The sequence below is a fragment of the Suncus etruscus genome, chromosome 16 (genome assembly GCF_024139225.1).
Source record: "Suncus etruscus isolate mSunEtr1 chromosome 16, mSunEtr1.pri.cur, whole genome shotgun sequence".
Lineage (NCBI taxonomy): Eukaryota > Metazoa > Chordata > Mammalia > Eulipotyphla > Soricidae > Suncus > Suncus etruscus.
In genome coordinates, this window is record NC_064863.1 from 57,486,727 (window position 1) to 57,504,550 (window position 17,824).

Sequence of the window (17,824 nt, forward strand, 5' to 3'; positions counted from 1 at the left end):
CTTCAAGATGAGGTAAGGATTTTATGTTTATATAAAAATATATTTACAACATGCAAGGATTTTTTGCCATGAACACTTTCTATTATATAACATTTATGAATAAAGTATTGATGATTATTGTTGTGAATACATATTTTCAATTTAATGGTTTTGTGTTCTTAGTTACATGTCCACGAATACAATATCTGGGTCATATATGAGCAAAGTTTTGTTTTGGGGAGTCTCCCTAGTGGTGCTAAGATGGTCATAAATCCTTCTGAATGATCTTTGTCTTACCTGAACAACAATTTGATGCAAGTGCCTTTGAAAATGCCCTGCAGTGCAAAGAATTGCATGAAAATGTATCAGCTTAGTTTCTAAAGATTTCAGGTTATTAACAAGATATACTCCTTATTTTCTAGGACTGCATCCACAGATATTTCAGAATCTTGTGGTGGTAGTGATTGGACCAGCATCAGCAACATGCCAGCATTTTCCTTTGTGACCTATCTCCTACACACTATATTTTTTTAAGAAGTGTGTATAATGTTTTCCATAGAGTTAGAACCAGGTATACTTACTACCAATAGAAAAGTTCTATATATTCTGATCAGTGTCACTAACTATAATATCATAGTAGGCAATTTCTATCTAGGACTTATTTTAACTTCCAAACCTGGAGTCTGTAAAGATAAAGCAATAATTTACACTTTAGTCTTCTTGCTTCATGTTCCTGCATCCAAAATGAGATCAAGAAAATACGAAATATAAAGAATGTTCTGAGATCTTGGCAGGAAAATTAGTGGTGACCTCCTTAAATATTAAAACTTAAGTTTCAAAAAGTAAATCAGAACATCCTCAGTGCAGTCATCTGATTTCTACCAAGTAAGTTATAGTTCTATGATCAAAACGTCAACTGTACAGCTTCTTCCTGAAAGATTTATAGCTCTCACTTCCTATTGGTTCTCACATTGTTTCAGGGCTTTCATTTTCTGCTCCATGTCTGTTTTGTAGTGCACTTAATTTTCATCAGATGGGATTCAGACCTAAACTTCTTACTAAATTCAGCAAGGCTCCCCAGGTTTCTGCAACTATGGTCACTGTGTAGAGACTGGATATTCATGACCCAAATTTCCTCAGCATTGTAAATTTGCACACAGCTACATGAGGTTGCTAATCAGAACTCATGCTATGTCCACATAGTTGTTGTCAGAACTAACTTAGAGTTACTCCCAGAAAAGCAGAATTAACAAAAGTTGTGGCTTACTAGTTTGTGCACAACCTCCTTATATTTGATATAGCGTGTTCTTGAATACATATTTTTAGCCATGTTGGAATGATTTCAATTTACTAGTAATCTGGCAGCATAGGTTGCATCATCAGCATAGGTTTCTCTGCAACTATGGCTGCCTACATGCGTCTGATAACTTGCAACCTAAAATACTCTACTTATCCCACTCACGGTTTCTGGACCAGAGACATAGTTACCTCCTGGTGCTAATAACAGTGAATATTTAATCGTCTTCAAGATCTGATATGTTAACTTGTTGGAAAATGGCCAGCTTGGCATTCTAGCCAAGCCCTGCATTGACTGTGTTTAGGGATTATTACTGAATATGTATTAAGATTTCACTCCAGAAAATATACATTTGATCCTATGTTGTTATAGTTATTGATATGCTGTAGTTTTAGACTAGCAAGCAACTTGTGCCCTGTGTCAATTCTCTTGTACTTGTTCCTGAATACATGCACTATTGAGAGATTTTTTTCTCATCTAGGCCAAAAATGCAGCAAACCTTGTTTCACAAAATAGAAAACAAACATGTTCACCCTTGTGAATTCATTACCACTGGGAAACATAACACAATGTCATTCCTGTAACCATAATCTATATTTTAAATGTATATATTTTAAGTGGGCTTTCATATGTAAACTATTTTTAAACAGAGAACATCTTCATAAAATCTGAGTTTTACATTGTTGCAAATCCAATGTAGACAGTGTATTAAATATCATAAACTTTTTCAATGTATTCTTATTAAAGTATTTTAAAGGATTAGCTGTATTATAGATCATATTGACATTTTGCTTTCCACCACAAATCATTTTATCCTATATGTTAACAAGTTATATTCTTGGCAATGTTACATGATGGACTGTTTTTAAACACAAGAAAGTGATTGAAATTCAATATTTTAGATTGATTTTCTTGGTGTCATAAAAGTGGACCACCTCTACAACTGATTTCCAAAGGAGCAGTTTTATGCCAATACTCCCAGGTAGACGTTATCAATTTGACAACTTGATCAATTCAGAATGGCAGCACAAATATTTTTCTTTCACCCTGAAGATATAGCATCCCACATTCTCACCCTATATTCTGACATAGAAATTACCCAGCTTCATAACTGATCTCAAAAGAATTATAAGCAACTGATTCTTCCCAAAAGGTACCAGTCTATTGGCTAAAAACTATGGGGCTCATTTCTTACTTACCCTTCACTCTGCAGTGAAAAACCCAACAACCCCTGCCCATTCTTGCCATTTGACAGCATAGGAACAGCTCAGCTCCACACCTAATCTCAAAGAATATGACGTTATTAATTCTTTCCTGGTATATTGATCTGGACAGACAACTCTGAACCTTCTCAAATGGGGAATAGGCAGATTCCCATTTCTGCCTGAGATCACACAGTTTGCAACAACACTTAGTACCTCTCTCTGTGTAAAGTTGGCCCAAGCTCCACAACTGAATCTTATTAAACTGTCAAGTCACCAAATTATTCCAAGTCTATAGGTCTTTGGCCATACAGCCACAGATTTGGCCATATAACATCTTGTAATTTCATAGATTGTCAATCCATTAGGATACCAGCAAATACAATGGTAAAATTATGTAGAAGTCTACCAAGATAAATTACTTTAATCAATAACACAGAAGTCTTAACTAGCACTAATCATTACAGTGGAGCCTCAGTAACTGATTTTAGGAATACTATTATGAGATATAATAATTATGACAAGATGATTCTTATTGATTTACATTTTAGAATATTTTATTTGTGTTATAATAAAGAAGGTAAATAAATGTGTGCCTTCAATAGAGGTGGCATTAGGGTTAGTGTGTGTGAAAATGGGGAAGGTCATTTCTGGAGGGATAGTTGTTGGAACTTTAATGGCTAAAACAACTGAATTATAACAAACTTGGTAAATAATAGTGTTAACAACAAAAACCATACATTTTAGTAGACCTTAAAATCTTATTACATATAGCATAATGTATGTATGTATATTACATATTACATTATGCATTCACTCCATATAATACTTTTGTAGTTATGGTGCTAAAAGTCATGTTATAAAGGCATTTTAATGATTTTTGCTACAGCTTTGCTTCATGACTGAACAAGCTATTCAAACTGTTATTAGTTGATGCAAAATCAAAGTCTCAAATGATATTTTTAGATATTACGACACTAATATAAATTTATATTTAATTGTAAAGTTATAACTAATTTGATGGCATGCACCTATTTTTATGTGCAATTGTCCTAACTTGATTTCTGATAATAAAACCCAGTACAAACAGAAAATACTATACTACATTTACCTTAGGTAGACGTTTGGCAGGTTTGCACTGGAGTCCTCCTACAAATTCAAAATTTGGTAAGATTGGATGAGGAAACTGAATATCCCAATATGTTCTCATGAGCCATATTTGAGCTTTTGCCATTAGTTTATGTACCTTAGAAGGTCTTCCTAAAAGAAAAAAACAATTATTAATATGTGGACAATGAAAATACATAATGTGAATACTCAAGAAATTTTCAAATGGATCTTTGTAAAGTGGAGTTAAGGAAAGTCACACTTTTTGGTTATGTAAACTATCTAACTATATCTGTATTTTCTCACATCATCTGTCGTTTCCTAAAAAGATTTTATCTGTTATACAATGGTTATATTATATACACAACATATATGTTCTAAAAATGTAGTCAGACATGTTTTTATAATACAAAAATTATCTGAATATTGAGAAGTAGAGTGTACCAGAAATAAAGCACTTAGAGGCAACTTAACTAAAGAGTAAATTGGAAGGTTAGCATCAATAAAATGACAATACTCCCCAAAGCATTGTACAGATTTAATGCAATTCCCATATGGAGGTCCATAAAAATTTCCAATGAAATAGATAAAACACTACTGAATGTCAAATAGAATAATACAACTTCTCAAATAACTAATGCAATTTTTAAGGAAAAGAAGATGGGGAAAGAGAGAGAGATGAAAAGAAGACAAAGAAATAAATAAAAATTGAGGAAAAGAAAAGAAGAGGGAAAAAGTAAAAGAAAAGAATTAAGAGGACCCCCTCCCAAAAAAAGAAGATGGAGGACGAGGAGAAGGAAGAGTAGAGCAAGATGAAGAAGACAAAGATGAAAATTATGAAAAAGACAAGAAACAAGATAAAGAATATGAACAAGATAATGATGATGTTGAAGAAGAAAAGAAAACTAGAATGATGAAGAGGAAGCACAAGAAGACAAAAAAGTAAGTAAAAAGACGAGGATGAAGAAAAAGTAGACGAAGATGGTGTAGAAGAAAAGAAGAAAGAAGATGGAGATTAAAAAGAAGGAAAGAGGCCAGCCTGCGTGCCTGTCCCTAGAGTGAGTGCAGTGCCCTGAGGCCACTCGATCTGGGCATGCAGGGACTCTCGCATCCGCAACCCCTGTGCCGGTACCCAGGCTGAGTGCATTCCCCTGGGGTCACTCCACGTGGGTGTGCAGAGACCCCCTTACCCACCACCTCACTCTCCTGTCCCCAGAGATCACCCCACCTGACCTGAGCTTAGACAGGGGAGTGCAGTTCCCTGGCACGTAGCTGGTCAGAGTCGCCTGTGCAAGACCCACTCTGTGCTACTGGAACAGGGTAGGACCAATAGACTGGGTGAGCTTGGCCTGCCACCTGGACCTTTGGGTAACCTAGAGCAACCTACCCCCCTGAGCCCCGGAGTGGACCTGAGAGTTCCCAAGGGCTGAGGGGAGCTATGGGTGTTTGGCTGGGGGAATTTCTTCTGCGAAGCTCGGAGGGGGTGGAGCTTCATTGACTCCCAGATAGGGGAGGGAACAGAGAGCTAGGCTCAACAGCGCCCGCAACCATTGTGACCAGAAACAGATGACCAGAAACAGAACTGCACCGGCTGACAGGAATGAAGAGAAGGAAATTGACCAGACCCACTGAAGGAAGGCTGACTTCCAGGTAGCAGGGGGAGGACGGGGGAGGGGGGGGAAATAGACTCAACAGCGCCCTCCACCATTGTGGCCAGAAAAGGACCAGCACTAGTTGAGAACAAAAGGGCAAAGCAATGGATCAGGCCACATAAAGAGCACAGGAGGAGCCAAACCTCAGCAAGCTCACCCAACAGATTCTCTAGAACCACCCTCAGGAAGGGGACCCACACTCACGCCACAGGGGATCAAAACAGGCTGAATTTAGAAGGCACAGCACTCCAAAGCACACCAATAAATGCAAAGAAATATAGGCAAATCAAGGAGAACCCTAATATCTGGAGATACGGAGAAAAACCCTAGCAAGTTTCCAAGTCTGCCAAAATGCAGATTCATGTGAAGGTGACCTAAAAGCAGCAATGAGGAAGGAAATGCAAGAATTAATAAAAGAAATGAAAGAAATGCTAGCTACCGAGTATAAGAAATCTATGGATGAACGAATCAGCCAAATTAAGGAAGAAATGTTAAAGAACATGAGAAATTCCATACAAAAAGAATTGAAGGAATTAAAAGACAAAGTTACAAGCCTTATGAGCAGAAACACAGAGTTGGAGAAGCACATTGACGAACTCAAAGGAAAACTGCAAACAAAAAATGATCAAGAAACCAACAAAGAAATAAAAGGCAAAGCACTGGAAGGAAAAGTCCAGTATCTAATGAACAAGGACAAAAGAAACAATCTAAGAATTGTGGGTATACCAGAAGGGGAGGAAGTAGGGAAAGGAGAAGAACAAGTAGTCAGGGAGATAATAGCAGAGAACTTCCCCACCCTCTAGAAAGAAACTTCAATGGTAATTGAGGAAGTGAAGAGAGTCCCCAATAAAATAGACCCTAATAAACCAACACCAAGACATATAGTAATCCAAATGACAAAAAAACAAAGAGAAAGATGAACTCCTTAAAGCAATAAGGGAGAAAAAAACTCAAGTACAAAGAAAGGGACATAAGAATCAAACCAGATCTCCCAATTGAAATAATACAAGCAAGAAGACAGTGGAATAACATTTAAACAACTGAATGAAAGAAATTTCCAACCCAGGGTCCAATACCCAGCAAAACTATCATTCATATGGGAAGGCAGACTAAAAACATTCTCAAACAAGAACGAACTTGAATTATTTGTGCAAACAAAGCCAATCCTAAACGACCTACTCAGAGACAAATCACACAATCCAAACCCCCAATTGTAACAACAATCACCCTACACAACACAGCTGCACAACAGTCATCTCTGTCAATAATCTCCCTAAATGTTAATGGACTAAACTCTCCAATTAATAGACACATAGTAGAGAACTGGATTAGGAAAAATAAACCGGACTTCTGCTGTCTGCAAGAAACACACCTAAAACTACAGGATAAACACAGGCTTAGAATAAAAGGATGGAAAATAATTATTCAGGCCAATGGAAAACACAATAGAAGCAGGGACAGCCATTATTCTTTTTTTTTTTACTTTTTATTTTTAATTATGAGAACAATGATGGAAAGAGGACAAGGTAAAGTTACAGTGAAAGAACAATCGCCCATAAACAGAGTTCTCAGAAGAAATCCCCTTGCTGATGCCTAAACATTGAACTTACAGTCAAAAGCATTAAGAAAAATAAGGCAGAACCCATGTAGAATATCTTTGTCCACCAGTGAGGATGACTCACATCAAAAATAATGGGAACAATCTCTGTTGGCAGGGATGTGGTATGAAAGGAACTCCCATCCACTCCTGGTAGGAATGCCTCCTAGTCCAACACCTATGGAGAACAGTCTGGAGAGTGCTCAAAGAACTCAGAATTGAGCAGCCATTTGACCCAGCAATTGCTCTCCTAGGTATATACCCCCAAGTAGGAAGGACATTCATTCCAAAATACGTGTGCACCCCACTATTTATCTCAGCACTCAGTATAATAGCCAAGTCTTGGAACCAACCTCTATGTCCAACAACAGATGAATGGATCATTAAGATGTGGTATCTATACATAATGGAATACTACACGGCAGTCAGAAATGATACAATCACAGACTTTGCAGCAACGTGGATGGACCTAGAACATGTTATGTTAAATGAAGTAAGTCAGAAGACAAAAGATAAACACAAAGTGGTAGTACTATTCTGAAGCACCTACAAATACATCTTATACACAACTAATTCTAAACAATAAAATAACAGGGTTTAAAAGGGTAAAAACTCCAAACACTGTAATAGTCAACATATACTCGGGAGCAGTGCCCAAAATACATGAAAAAGGGACAACACAAACTCTTGACTACACATTATACCAGGGGTCTTCAAACTATGGTCCATGGGCCACATGCAGCCTTCAGAGAGTCTGATCTGGCCCGCCAGTAATGAGTGCTGTTTGGTTGCCAAGATACCTGCCAGCATATACACTCAGTGTCATGGTTTCTCAGGGATGACGTCAACTGCCTCCACCCACAGAAGTCCATTGGCTGAGTAGAGGGAGAGTTTTGAAACATTTCTATGACTTACTTCTGCAGATTACAGCTTTTCTACTTTCAAAAAACCAAGAAGTACCAGAGCTCAATGATACAGAATGGAAATGGCACCTTGCCTTTCTGACAGATAAAACAGAGTTACTAAACAGTTTCTATCTGCAACTTCAAGGCAATGGGAAGCTCATCTGTGATATGGCATCGCATGTGAAAGCACTTGAAGTAAAATTAGGCCTTATCATCAAACAAATACAGGAGGAAAACTTCAGTCATCTCCCAACAACTCAAAACCTGTCAGCAGACAAACCATTGGTTGCGTTCCCAAAGGAAACATGTCTGGCTTCACTAGAATTGTTGCAAAAGGGGTTTCAATTTAGATTCAAAGAGCTTCATCTCCACGAACAGGACATACAGCTTTTTCGTAACCCATTTTCTTTTGAGATTAAAAATGTCCTTACAATTTACCAAATGGAACTGGCTGAACTGCAGAATTGTGACTCTCTGAAAGACGCATTTAAGACAAATAACCTTTTGAATTTCTATGCATCTCTCCCCTCTGAGACATATCCAAATATCAGGAACCATGCACTCAAAATGGTAACCATCTTTGGTAGCACTTATGCCTGTGAACAGACTTTTCAAGAATGAAACATCTGCAATCTCCAACCAAATCAAGATTAACTGATGTCCACTTGCATCACTTGTTACAGCTGGCAGTGACAAATGTGGAACCGGACATTGACCATCTCATTAGTCAAAAGGAGGCCCACAATTCCCATTGAAATACTGGTGCGTGATCTGTTTATTCATAAATGGTTTTCATTTTATTTATATAAGATATGTGCAGTGTGAGTAGGAATTAGTAGCTCATATAGTCTGGACCTCCAGCTCTCTATGGGACCGTAATAGGGGCCCCACTTTAAAATGTTTGAAGACCCCTGCATTATACTACAAAGAAACCAGCAACACCAGAAACAGCAGCATAGAGAGAACGGATATATAATCAGCCTTCTACAACAAAGGCCCACAGTAATTCCTTAGAGATCATATACAGGATCACAGGTAAAGAATACCACGGGAAATCACTGACTCCATTGGAAACATAACATAACACTGTTTTAATGCCTTTATCTTACTATATTTAAAATAACCTCTCAGCTTTTCTGTCCATAGGCATTCTTGGATACAAAGGGTGGACAAACTAAGATGGCAGCTCGGGGATCAGTCACACAAGATACCATACCTAGCTTGCACTACGAGATGGTCCTGAGAAAACACTTTAACATACACTTTATCTCTAGGTTATACCTTCTTTTAGGAATTGAAGCACGTGACCAGTCACACCACCGAAGCAACAACTGCGATGTACAGACTTAAACTACAGGCTCTACTCATCGAACACATTCAAGCAAACTAGTATTCTCTTGTGATTTCTCCTCTCTTCTCACTACTTTCTTTTTATTTTTTTCTTTTCTTCTCTTTTCTTTTTTCCTTTTCTCTTCTCCCTTTCTTTCTAATGTATTTTCTCTTTTCTCCCTTTCTACTCCTTCCATATACCTTCCTCTTTCTCCTCTTTGGAAATCCAACTATCCCTTTACCCTTCAATCCCATCCAGACCTCCCACTGCATTAAAACTCTTCACCCTCAGTCCTTAATCTATTAGGCATCAAGATTGACATCCTACCCCAACGAACCAGTACCCATCACCCAAGCGAAGGGACACACAGTCAAACCCACACCTCATCTCCTGCCAGAAAAGGCAGCCAACTCCCCTGCTGACTCATGCTGCGTGGCCCTCCTTACCTAACGTGGACTGTTACTTGAAACCGGACTTAGTTCCAAAAGTATCCCCAATGCAAGAACTCTTCCAAGTCCTCCCTGCCTCAAATCTTTTGCCAATCTGAAGAAGGTCAGGGGTTGTGATGGAAAGGTGCCTGGGAACCCACACACCACAAGAAAAATCCAAAGACAATGGGAAAACCTGTTCTTCCAACATAAGTATAAGACCTGTATTACACCACCTCTTTACCTGCTTTTCCCCAAATGTAAGGTAGTCTTTTGCATCACTTTGGTCTTTTAAATACTCTGTTAATTCATTTTTTCAAAAATGTCTGTACTACATATACATATGTGAGCACATAAATTTTTATTCTTATTTTTATCTTTTTTGGGTGTGTGACCTGTTTCTGTTTTCCTCTCTGTCCACCCCTAAATGCACCAACAATATAATGTAGCACCATTTCTCCCTGCAAAGGCACACTAAAAAAGGGGAAATCTTACATATAAAAAGAGCTCTTATCTACTATGGATAGGAAATCATAATTGTTTACAATTCAGGGATATCTCCTACCTAGAAAATATGTCATATGGACTCAATTTAGACCTCAGGTGATTAGACACCATCTCTCCAGCCTTGAACCCTGGATACCAGACATAGAAATGGCACAGTTCTTCACAACAGCTACAGGAAACAAATCCCATCTGGGACAGCCTTAATACTGCTGGGTCACCAACAAGTGCCAGCTCTAATATGATATCTTGACAACGAGGAAAATGGGAACAACTTGACCTAAGAGCAGGTTATCCTACCTTACCAGCTAACGTTAAGACAAAATCAGAAGACTTGTTATCCTTTGGTAGGTCCAAAAGCCAAGATCGCGATTTACAGATGACTGGCTGCTAAAACCATGACCATACTGTATATATCTTGGGACCAATAAAAAAGCCCTAGTCTAGGGTTTGAACTACGATCTGCACAATAACCATGATCCCCAGTTCCAAAGATCTGGCAGAGACAATTACAACGGAATGGGGCTTCTGGAAACACAAAGAAAGACGCTATCCTAGGAGTCATCCTAGGTTCAGTGCAAAGACCAAGACCACCAACCACAGAAGATGGATTAAAATGACACTGAGGGAACAGAACTTCGAGAACCACAAACACTGACTTCATCATAAGTCCCACTTCTGGACATGTGCAGATACTGAGATCTCTAGATACAGAGCTCTGATTTTATCACCCAGGATGGAGCAGAAGTTTTCCAAATACCACAAAAGCACCACTGGGAGAGTAAATGATCCTGAACAGAGTCTATAGTTAATCCCATGACAATATACTCCAAAGGGTGGAGAAACCCCATATCTCTTAGGCCAAGTGAATTCCTTTTTGAATGACCCTAATATTTACTGTGCCAGGGCAGGAGGGGAAAAAAAGCAAAAAGCACAAAACATTGTTTTTTTTTATATTATTTTTTATCTTCATTTATTATTATTATTATTATTTTTATTTACCTATCTAATTTTGGTCGATTTCTTTGTTTTGGTGTAGTTATTGAAGTTGTTTTCCCCATTTATACTTATTTTTTTTCTCTTCTTTTCTTTCTTTATGTGCTCTGCCATGTTTCTTATCTCAAGACCATGGCTTTTTTTTCTGGTGCTTATCTTTATTGTTGGAGTCCTCACTGGGTATTTGACACTTCTTTTTGTACTGGTGGAGTGTTTATCCTTCTTTTTCTCCTTTACTCTCAAACCGATGATGAGAGCCTCTAGAAGGATTCCACTCATTTTCGGCATATTAGACTTTTACCCCAGTTTATTACTTTTCTCTTCTTCAAACAAAACCATGTAACTTGAACTATCTAGTCCTGCCTCCCAGTTAGAGGGGGAAATAAGGGAGGCACCAAGACCAAACAGGTGCAAGACTACTAAGTAGTAGGCTAGGTACAGAGGGGACCACATATTCTAGCAGCCCTGGGGGTGAGGGAAGAGGATATGGGAGGTAGGACAAAAACGGAGGTGTAGGGAGGACAAATTGGTGATGGGAATCCCCCCTGATTTTATGTAAATATGTACCTTAAATATTATTGTCAACAATAGGTAAGCCACTATGATCAAAATAAAAATTATATTAAAAAAGATGATACTATATAAGCAAAAACTCACCTTTATTATCCTTTGACCAGAGTAAGGTATATGGTCTATGAATTTTTGCATTTCATCTATACAAAATTAGTATAGACTATTATTTTGTGTTGATTTTCTCAAATAGTAATTATAATTTTGCCTAATCTCTCATTTCCTATTAAGATTTTTAGGTTTATTCAGTTTGATGCTCATGTATCATCACTTCATTAAAGTGGATATCTTGTGGTCATTATTGCAAAAACTCACCTTTATTATCCTTTGACCAGAGTAAGGTATATGGTCTATGAATTTTTTGCATTTCATCTATACAAAATTAGTATAGACTATTATTTTGTGTTGATTTTCTCAAATAGTAATTATAATTTTGCCTAATCTCTCATTTCCTATTAAGATTTTTAGGTTTATTCAGTTTGATGCTCATGTATCATCACTTCATTAAAGTGGATATCTTGTGGTCATTATTGTGAATAAATGATGGCATTTTTTACAGGACCTGCTACTTAATTAATTTATTTAAAATTAATGATTTTTGTTTTTCTCAAGGCAGTGTTTAGGAGTCCCTAAATCATCTCCTGATGATTTTCAACCACCTAGACAGAAAATTCAATGTAAGGATGAAATGATGCAGTGCATTTGGGGTTGAAGTTCACCTAGAATACTAGGGGGTGCCTGGGGCCTCCTGTGTCACACAAATAATCCCTGTATTCTGTCTATCTAAATTTAAGATTTGTTGCTTTCAATTTTTCTTTTATAAATTGTATGGCAGTGAATTTGCTTAAATATGTCTACTGGTTTGCTTAAGAACATACATGCTCCTAGACAGTTATTTAGAATTAAAATAGCTTGATAATAGGGTATTCCCAAATTAAACTAAATTCAAAGTGACTACATTTTCTTGAAGAAAAGTTTGATCAGTTGATGCTTTCTCAGGCTGTGCCTTTTGCCTTTTGACAGTGTTTGTTGCTATCACTTTAGAATTTCTTACGATGTTTTAAATTTTCATCCTGGTTTCTATTTTTTGAATTGCTTGTCAATATTTTGTTTATTTTTCTACAGGCTATTTACATTTCTTATTGATTTGTTGATTTGTTTTGTTTTAACATGGGATACATACATGCTAAGGTGGTCATAAAAAGCTATACCATGTAACTTGCATATGAAGCAGTTTGAAACATCTAGGCTTATTTAATTACATTCTATGACATTTGGACAATGGCTAAATTGCCTAAAACTTATTGCTCAGAATGTATCCTTTTTATTAAACGTTTCATCCTATTAAAAAAAGGAAAGAAAAAACTATGACAAAGGAGATGAAAAAGAAAGCACAGTGGTAGGGTGTTTTCCTTGTATGCAGCTGATCCAGGATGAATAATGATTTGAAACCTGGCATCCCATATGATCTTTCCAGCCTTGCAGGAGTGCTTTCTGAGCACAGAGCCAGGAGTAACCCCTAAGCACCATCAGGTGTGACTAAAAAACAAGTAAACAAACAAAAAAGATAAAGAAAAGAAGATGAAGACAAAGATCATAAGAAAAAAGAAGAGGAAAAATGAAAGAAAAGATAAAAAAGATTATTTAGACAATAAGACAAAAAGTAGAAGATAGAAGGAGAAGAAGAAAGATGAAAAAGAAAAGGGAGAAGAACAGATAAAGAAGAGGAGGAAGAAAGAAGAACAAGGAGAAGAAAGAAGAAAGGAAGAAAGAAGAATAAGGAAAAGAAAGAAGAAAAGAGAAAAAGAAAAGGAGAAAGAAGAAAAGAAGAAAGATGAAGAAGAAGAAGAAGAAGAAGAAGAAAAAGAAGAAGAAGAAGAAGAAGAAGAAGAAGAAGAAGAAGGAGAAGGAGAAGAAGAAGGAGAAGAAGGAGAAGAAGAAGGTCTGCTTCAGGGGCAGGCTGTGAGGAGGGAAGAAGAGATACTGATGACATTGTTGATGGGAAATGTTTACTAGTGAAGGGTGTTTTAATATTGTATGACAGAAACTCAGTCATGAACAACTTTGTATCTTTGAAGAAAAAATGTATTATGAACAACCTGTAACCCTGGAGCTTAATTACCATAAAATACCATAAAATAATTAAAATTAAGTGATTATGAATGGGATCTGAAAGAAAGCACACAGGTAAAGCTCTAACATTGAACGTAGAGTTAAGTAGTTGATTTACCTGGTGAGACATATGGTCCCTTAAATACTTCAAGAAGTCACCCGTTAGCACAGATCCAGTAAAACCCCCTAGGCACTGCCTGTGGGAACTCAGAACAAAAAAAAAAAAGCAGTGTACATGACTCAAAAAGAATCCCCACAGTTGCTAACTAACAACAGGAGATAATGTACCATATAATGTCCAAAGGAGTTGATTATTTTTATCGTTTCTGCATAAAATGAGAGTCCTTTAAATAACACTAGGTGAATTTACCCTGATTCAGAAATCAGAATGTGATTTTTTTTCATGAAAGCACCTCTCAACTTATTCTTTTGTTTCTAGAAACCTATGACACTGCCTCTATAAATAACTATATTACAAAGCCTATTTTTAAAATTATAATGGATTGTAAAATAATCCCAAAATTTACAGTAAGTAAATTTGTGTTGTATGTATAACTAGAAATTTCCGTACCAGTTATGAATTACTCAGTAATAAATTTATCCTTAATTTAGTTTAAAAATCTATAAATGGATAAAAAGTCATTAAGTATTATGATGGGTAAGTCATCTTATTATGAACTATAACATGACTTACCTAGCACTTCACTATAAAATTGATCCCATTTCTTCTCATTAAATAGCTGGTACCAAAAATCAAAATAAAGCATATATATCATATTTTTTACTCTCTCCATGAATGTCATTGTATTAGTTAATTCTGACCGCATAACAGGAACATAGGATGGTGGGAGTGGAAGTCCTCCTCTATTCCTTTCAATTCCACTTCCAGGCGATCCACTAAGAGTGTACACTAAAGGTACTTTGAATATTTCAGCCAGAAGCTCACCACAGGGTACAATAGCATCCGCAAAAACAAGATCAAACCTTGAGTCTTGTAGTTTTTGCATCAATTTCTTGTTGAAAACTACATTTTTACAATCCTGTTCAATAATGTCATAAAATTCCCAAAGGAGATCTTGCATTTTTGAGTAATATGCCAAAAGTGAATTTTTTGACTTATCATATATCCATGTAGTTATAAGTTTATTGAACATAGTCGCATGATTTTTCTTAGACAAAGATGATTGGAAAATCTCAAATTTAATAGCAGATGATTTGTTGGAACCAACAAAATTTAAATTTGAAGATGACAGAACAATCACTTCATGACCTCTTTTGATAAGCTCTTCCAGAATTGTCTCCATGTTAATCCAATGGCTGTAGTCTGTGGGCCACACGAGCACCTTTCCACAAGTCCCACAACTAAAGTAACAACCTAGCTCTACCAGCAGAAAAATTGAAAGCCATTTCATAGACATTATGACAGAAAGTGAGTCTCTTTTGCAGACTGTTCTTTTCAGTCTAATGGCAGTGTTTCTATCCAAGATATAAATCAATAAGAAAGTTAAAATATAACTTTTAAAGTTAATATATAAAGTAAATATATAAAGTCATCAATCAGCATATTTAACTGGTCAGTATAAACAAAATGTAGGTGACCTTTCTTACTTGCAAATAAATTGATTATTTGTTGGAAGGTTATGAAAGCTTTCATCAAGTTATAAAATAGTAGCCTAGTTTTCTAGTCACCAGTGTTACATAACCTGTTTCATAAGTCTGTCAATAACAGAGTATGTTTGAGGAGACACTCTAAATATAGAGGTACAGCAAATACGATATAATATTAAACAGCTCTAAGAAAAGATATATTATTGTGTTTCCCTAAAATATGAACAGATTTAGAGACTATCAGTTAAGGGATAAAATAATATCAAGAAATACATATAATTCACTGTAACTTGTATGTGGCTTTTTATTGGAAATCAAAGGGATAATAAACATAGAATAATAAAAACTTAAAATTTTATGATAACTCAGGTCATTCTAAAATGAGTATGAAGAACTCATTTAGTATCACTCTTCTAGAAGTATATTGGTGCTTCAGTCATAATAAAATTTTTCATATGCTACCAACAAACACTTCCATATATTGGGTTATTTACTAATATTATGTGACTTAATTACTATCATAGATTAAATATTTTTCATCATATCAATTTGATATATAAAATTAATATGTCTATGGATGGTTTCACTCACTCAATGTTTCACTCAATGTTCCTACACCCATCTCTTCACATGTTTCATTTCCTGCCACAAATTTACCCCAGTTTCCCTAATGCCATCCTCTTTCCAGCATGCCTCACAATATTCATATGGAACAAAAACTCCCTCCAGCCACTACTCATGAAGCACCCTTAGGAAAATAATTGGGAGGAATCACATTCCCCAGCTTCAAACGGTACAACAAGGTAGTAAATATAATGGTCTGGCATTTCCACAAAGAATGGGCTTCAGATGTATATAATAGAATTGAATGTCCAGAGACTGTTTTAGTTGTAGACAGTATAAATTATTCTTGTATTCTTTAGTGTACGATAGAATACACACTTAATTGGACCCTTTGTATATTTTCTCTGTTTATTTCCTGTGGTTTGCTCTTCAGTTTCAAATAAATAGCACTTTTTTCCCCTGAACATTTAGTTACATACATCTAACACTGTTTGGAGGGATTGAATTAAACTTATTAAAAGTATGTTACACACAACTTCAGGTTCACATTTATCTATTGATGGTACATATATGTCTGACAAAGGGAATATAAGATTAATAATATTGCATGAAAATTATTTTATTATTGGCTATAATAGCAACTCCTCTACTTGTAATAATTTCCCTTTCTGCACCTTCCTGCCCTGCTTTTGGGTGCATTTGGAATATGCAGTAACCTTGGAAGCATGGAGAGCACATTGTGTTTGTGACCTTCTGATTTAGATGTACATTGATTTTCATGCTGAAGAGAAATATTACCTTTCCATAATATAAATTCCAAGTGATGTTTAGAAGACTAATTAATTAAGGAAATATGCTACATATAATTTTTATTTTTCAATAAAATGCAAATTGGTTTGTTGTTCATCCATGCATTTTTCATCTATGCATTTTTTTTAGATTTTTAAAAATTGGACTAGAGTTTATTCTGGACTAAAATGTATTTCTCTTTCACAATGAATGAAACATTTCACTTTTTTAAAGATGGCTTCTCATCTAGATAGCTCTGGTCATATATTTGAAATTTTTGTAAAAATTTGCAGTTTCTTCTGGGTTCTCTAAACCTGACTGAGTTTAGTTGTTTATAATAAGTCCTCATTATGTCTTGGATTTCTTGGGGTTCTATTGTAATCTCTCCCCTTTAAATTGTGATCCTATTTATTTGGGTGTTTTCCCTCTTTTTTGTGAGTCTTGCCAGTGTTTGTCAATCTTGTTTATTCTTTTGAATAACCATTTTTGATTTCATTGATTTTTTGGTATTGTTTTCTTAGTTTTTATGTTGTTTATTTCTGCTCTGGTTTTTATTATTTCTTGTATTCTGGTTGTGTTTGGGTTTCTTTGCTACAGTTCTTCCAGCTCCTTAAGGTGTCCCTTTAAAGTGTTGATTTTGTCATTTTCCTCTTTCCTGATACAGGCCCGTGTTGCTATGAGTTTCCCCCTAATTACTGCTTTTGCTGTGTCCCACAGATTTTTAACAATTTGTCTCTTCATTATCATTTGTCTCAAGGAATCTTTTTATCTCTTCCTTGAGTTCCTCTATGATCCAGCTGCTGTTGAGCAGCATTTGGCTTAAACTCCAGTTGTTGGATTTTCTCCATAGCTTCTTTTTTACAGTCAATATTGATCTCTGTTGCATAGTGATCTGATAGGATGCTTCTAATTATCCTTATATTTGTAACTTCGTGCAAGTTTAGTTTTTATCCTAAGGTATGATCCATTCTGGAGAAGGTTCATATGTAATTGAGAAGAATGTGTATTCTGCTTTCTGGGGGGTGGAGAGCCCTATATAAGTCTATTAGACCTAGTTCTTCTAATTTCATTTTTAGAGCTTTTATATCTTTGCTAGTTTTCTGTCTGGTGGATCTGTCCAGTGGTGAAAGGAGAGTATTGAGATCTACTACTATCACATTTACTTCCATATGTTTCTCCAGGTT

General features: G+C 36.1%; 1 protein-coding gene across 2 annotated transcripts in view; it reads right to left on the reverse strand.

The window, feature by feature from the left end:
• LOC126032359 (UDP-glucuronosyltransferase 2B31-like) overlaps positions 1-17,824 on the reverse strand; it is a 102,132-nt gene that overhangs the window by 21,899 nt on the left and 62,409 nt on the right. The window contains exons 1-2 of one of the 2 annotated variants that reach the window (XM_049790019.1): positions 14,374-15,113; positions 3,590-3,738 (exon numbers count right to left, since the gene is read on the reverse strand). The exons of the other annotated variant lie outside the window; for it this stretch is intronic. Coding sequence (XP_049645976.1) covers positions 3,590-3,738; positions 14,374-15,097 — 873 coding nt within the window. The 5' untranslated portion in view covers positions 15,098-15,113. Of the gene's footprint in view, positions 1-3,589; positions 3,739-14,373; positions 15,114-17,824 lie in introns of those variants that run through there. 2 annotated transcript variants of the gene reach the window in all.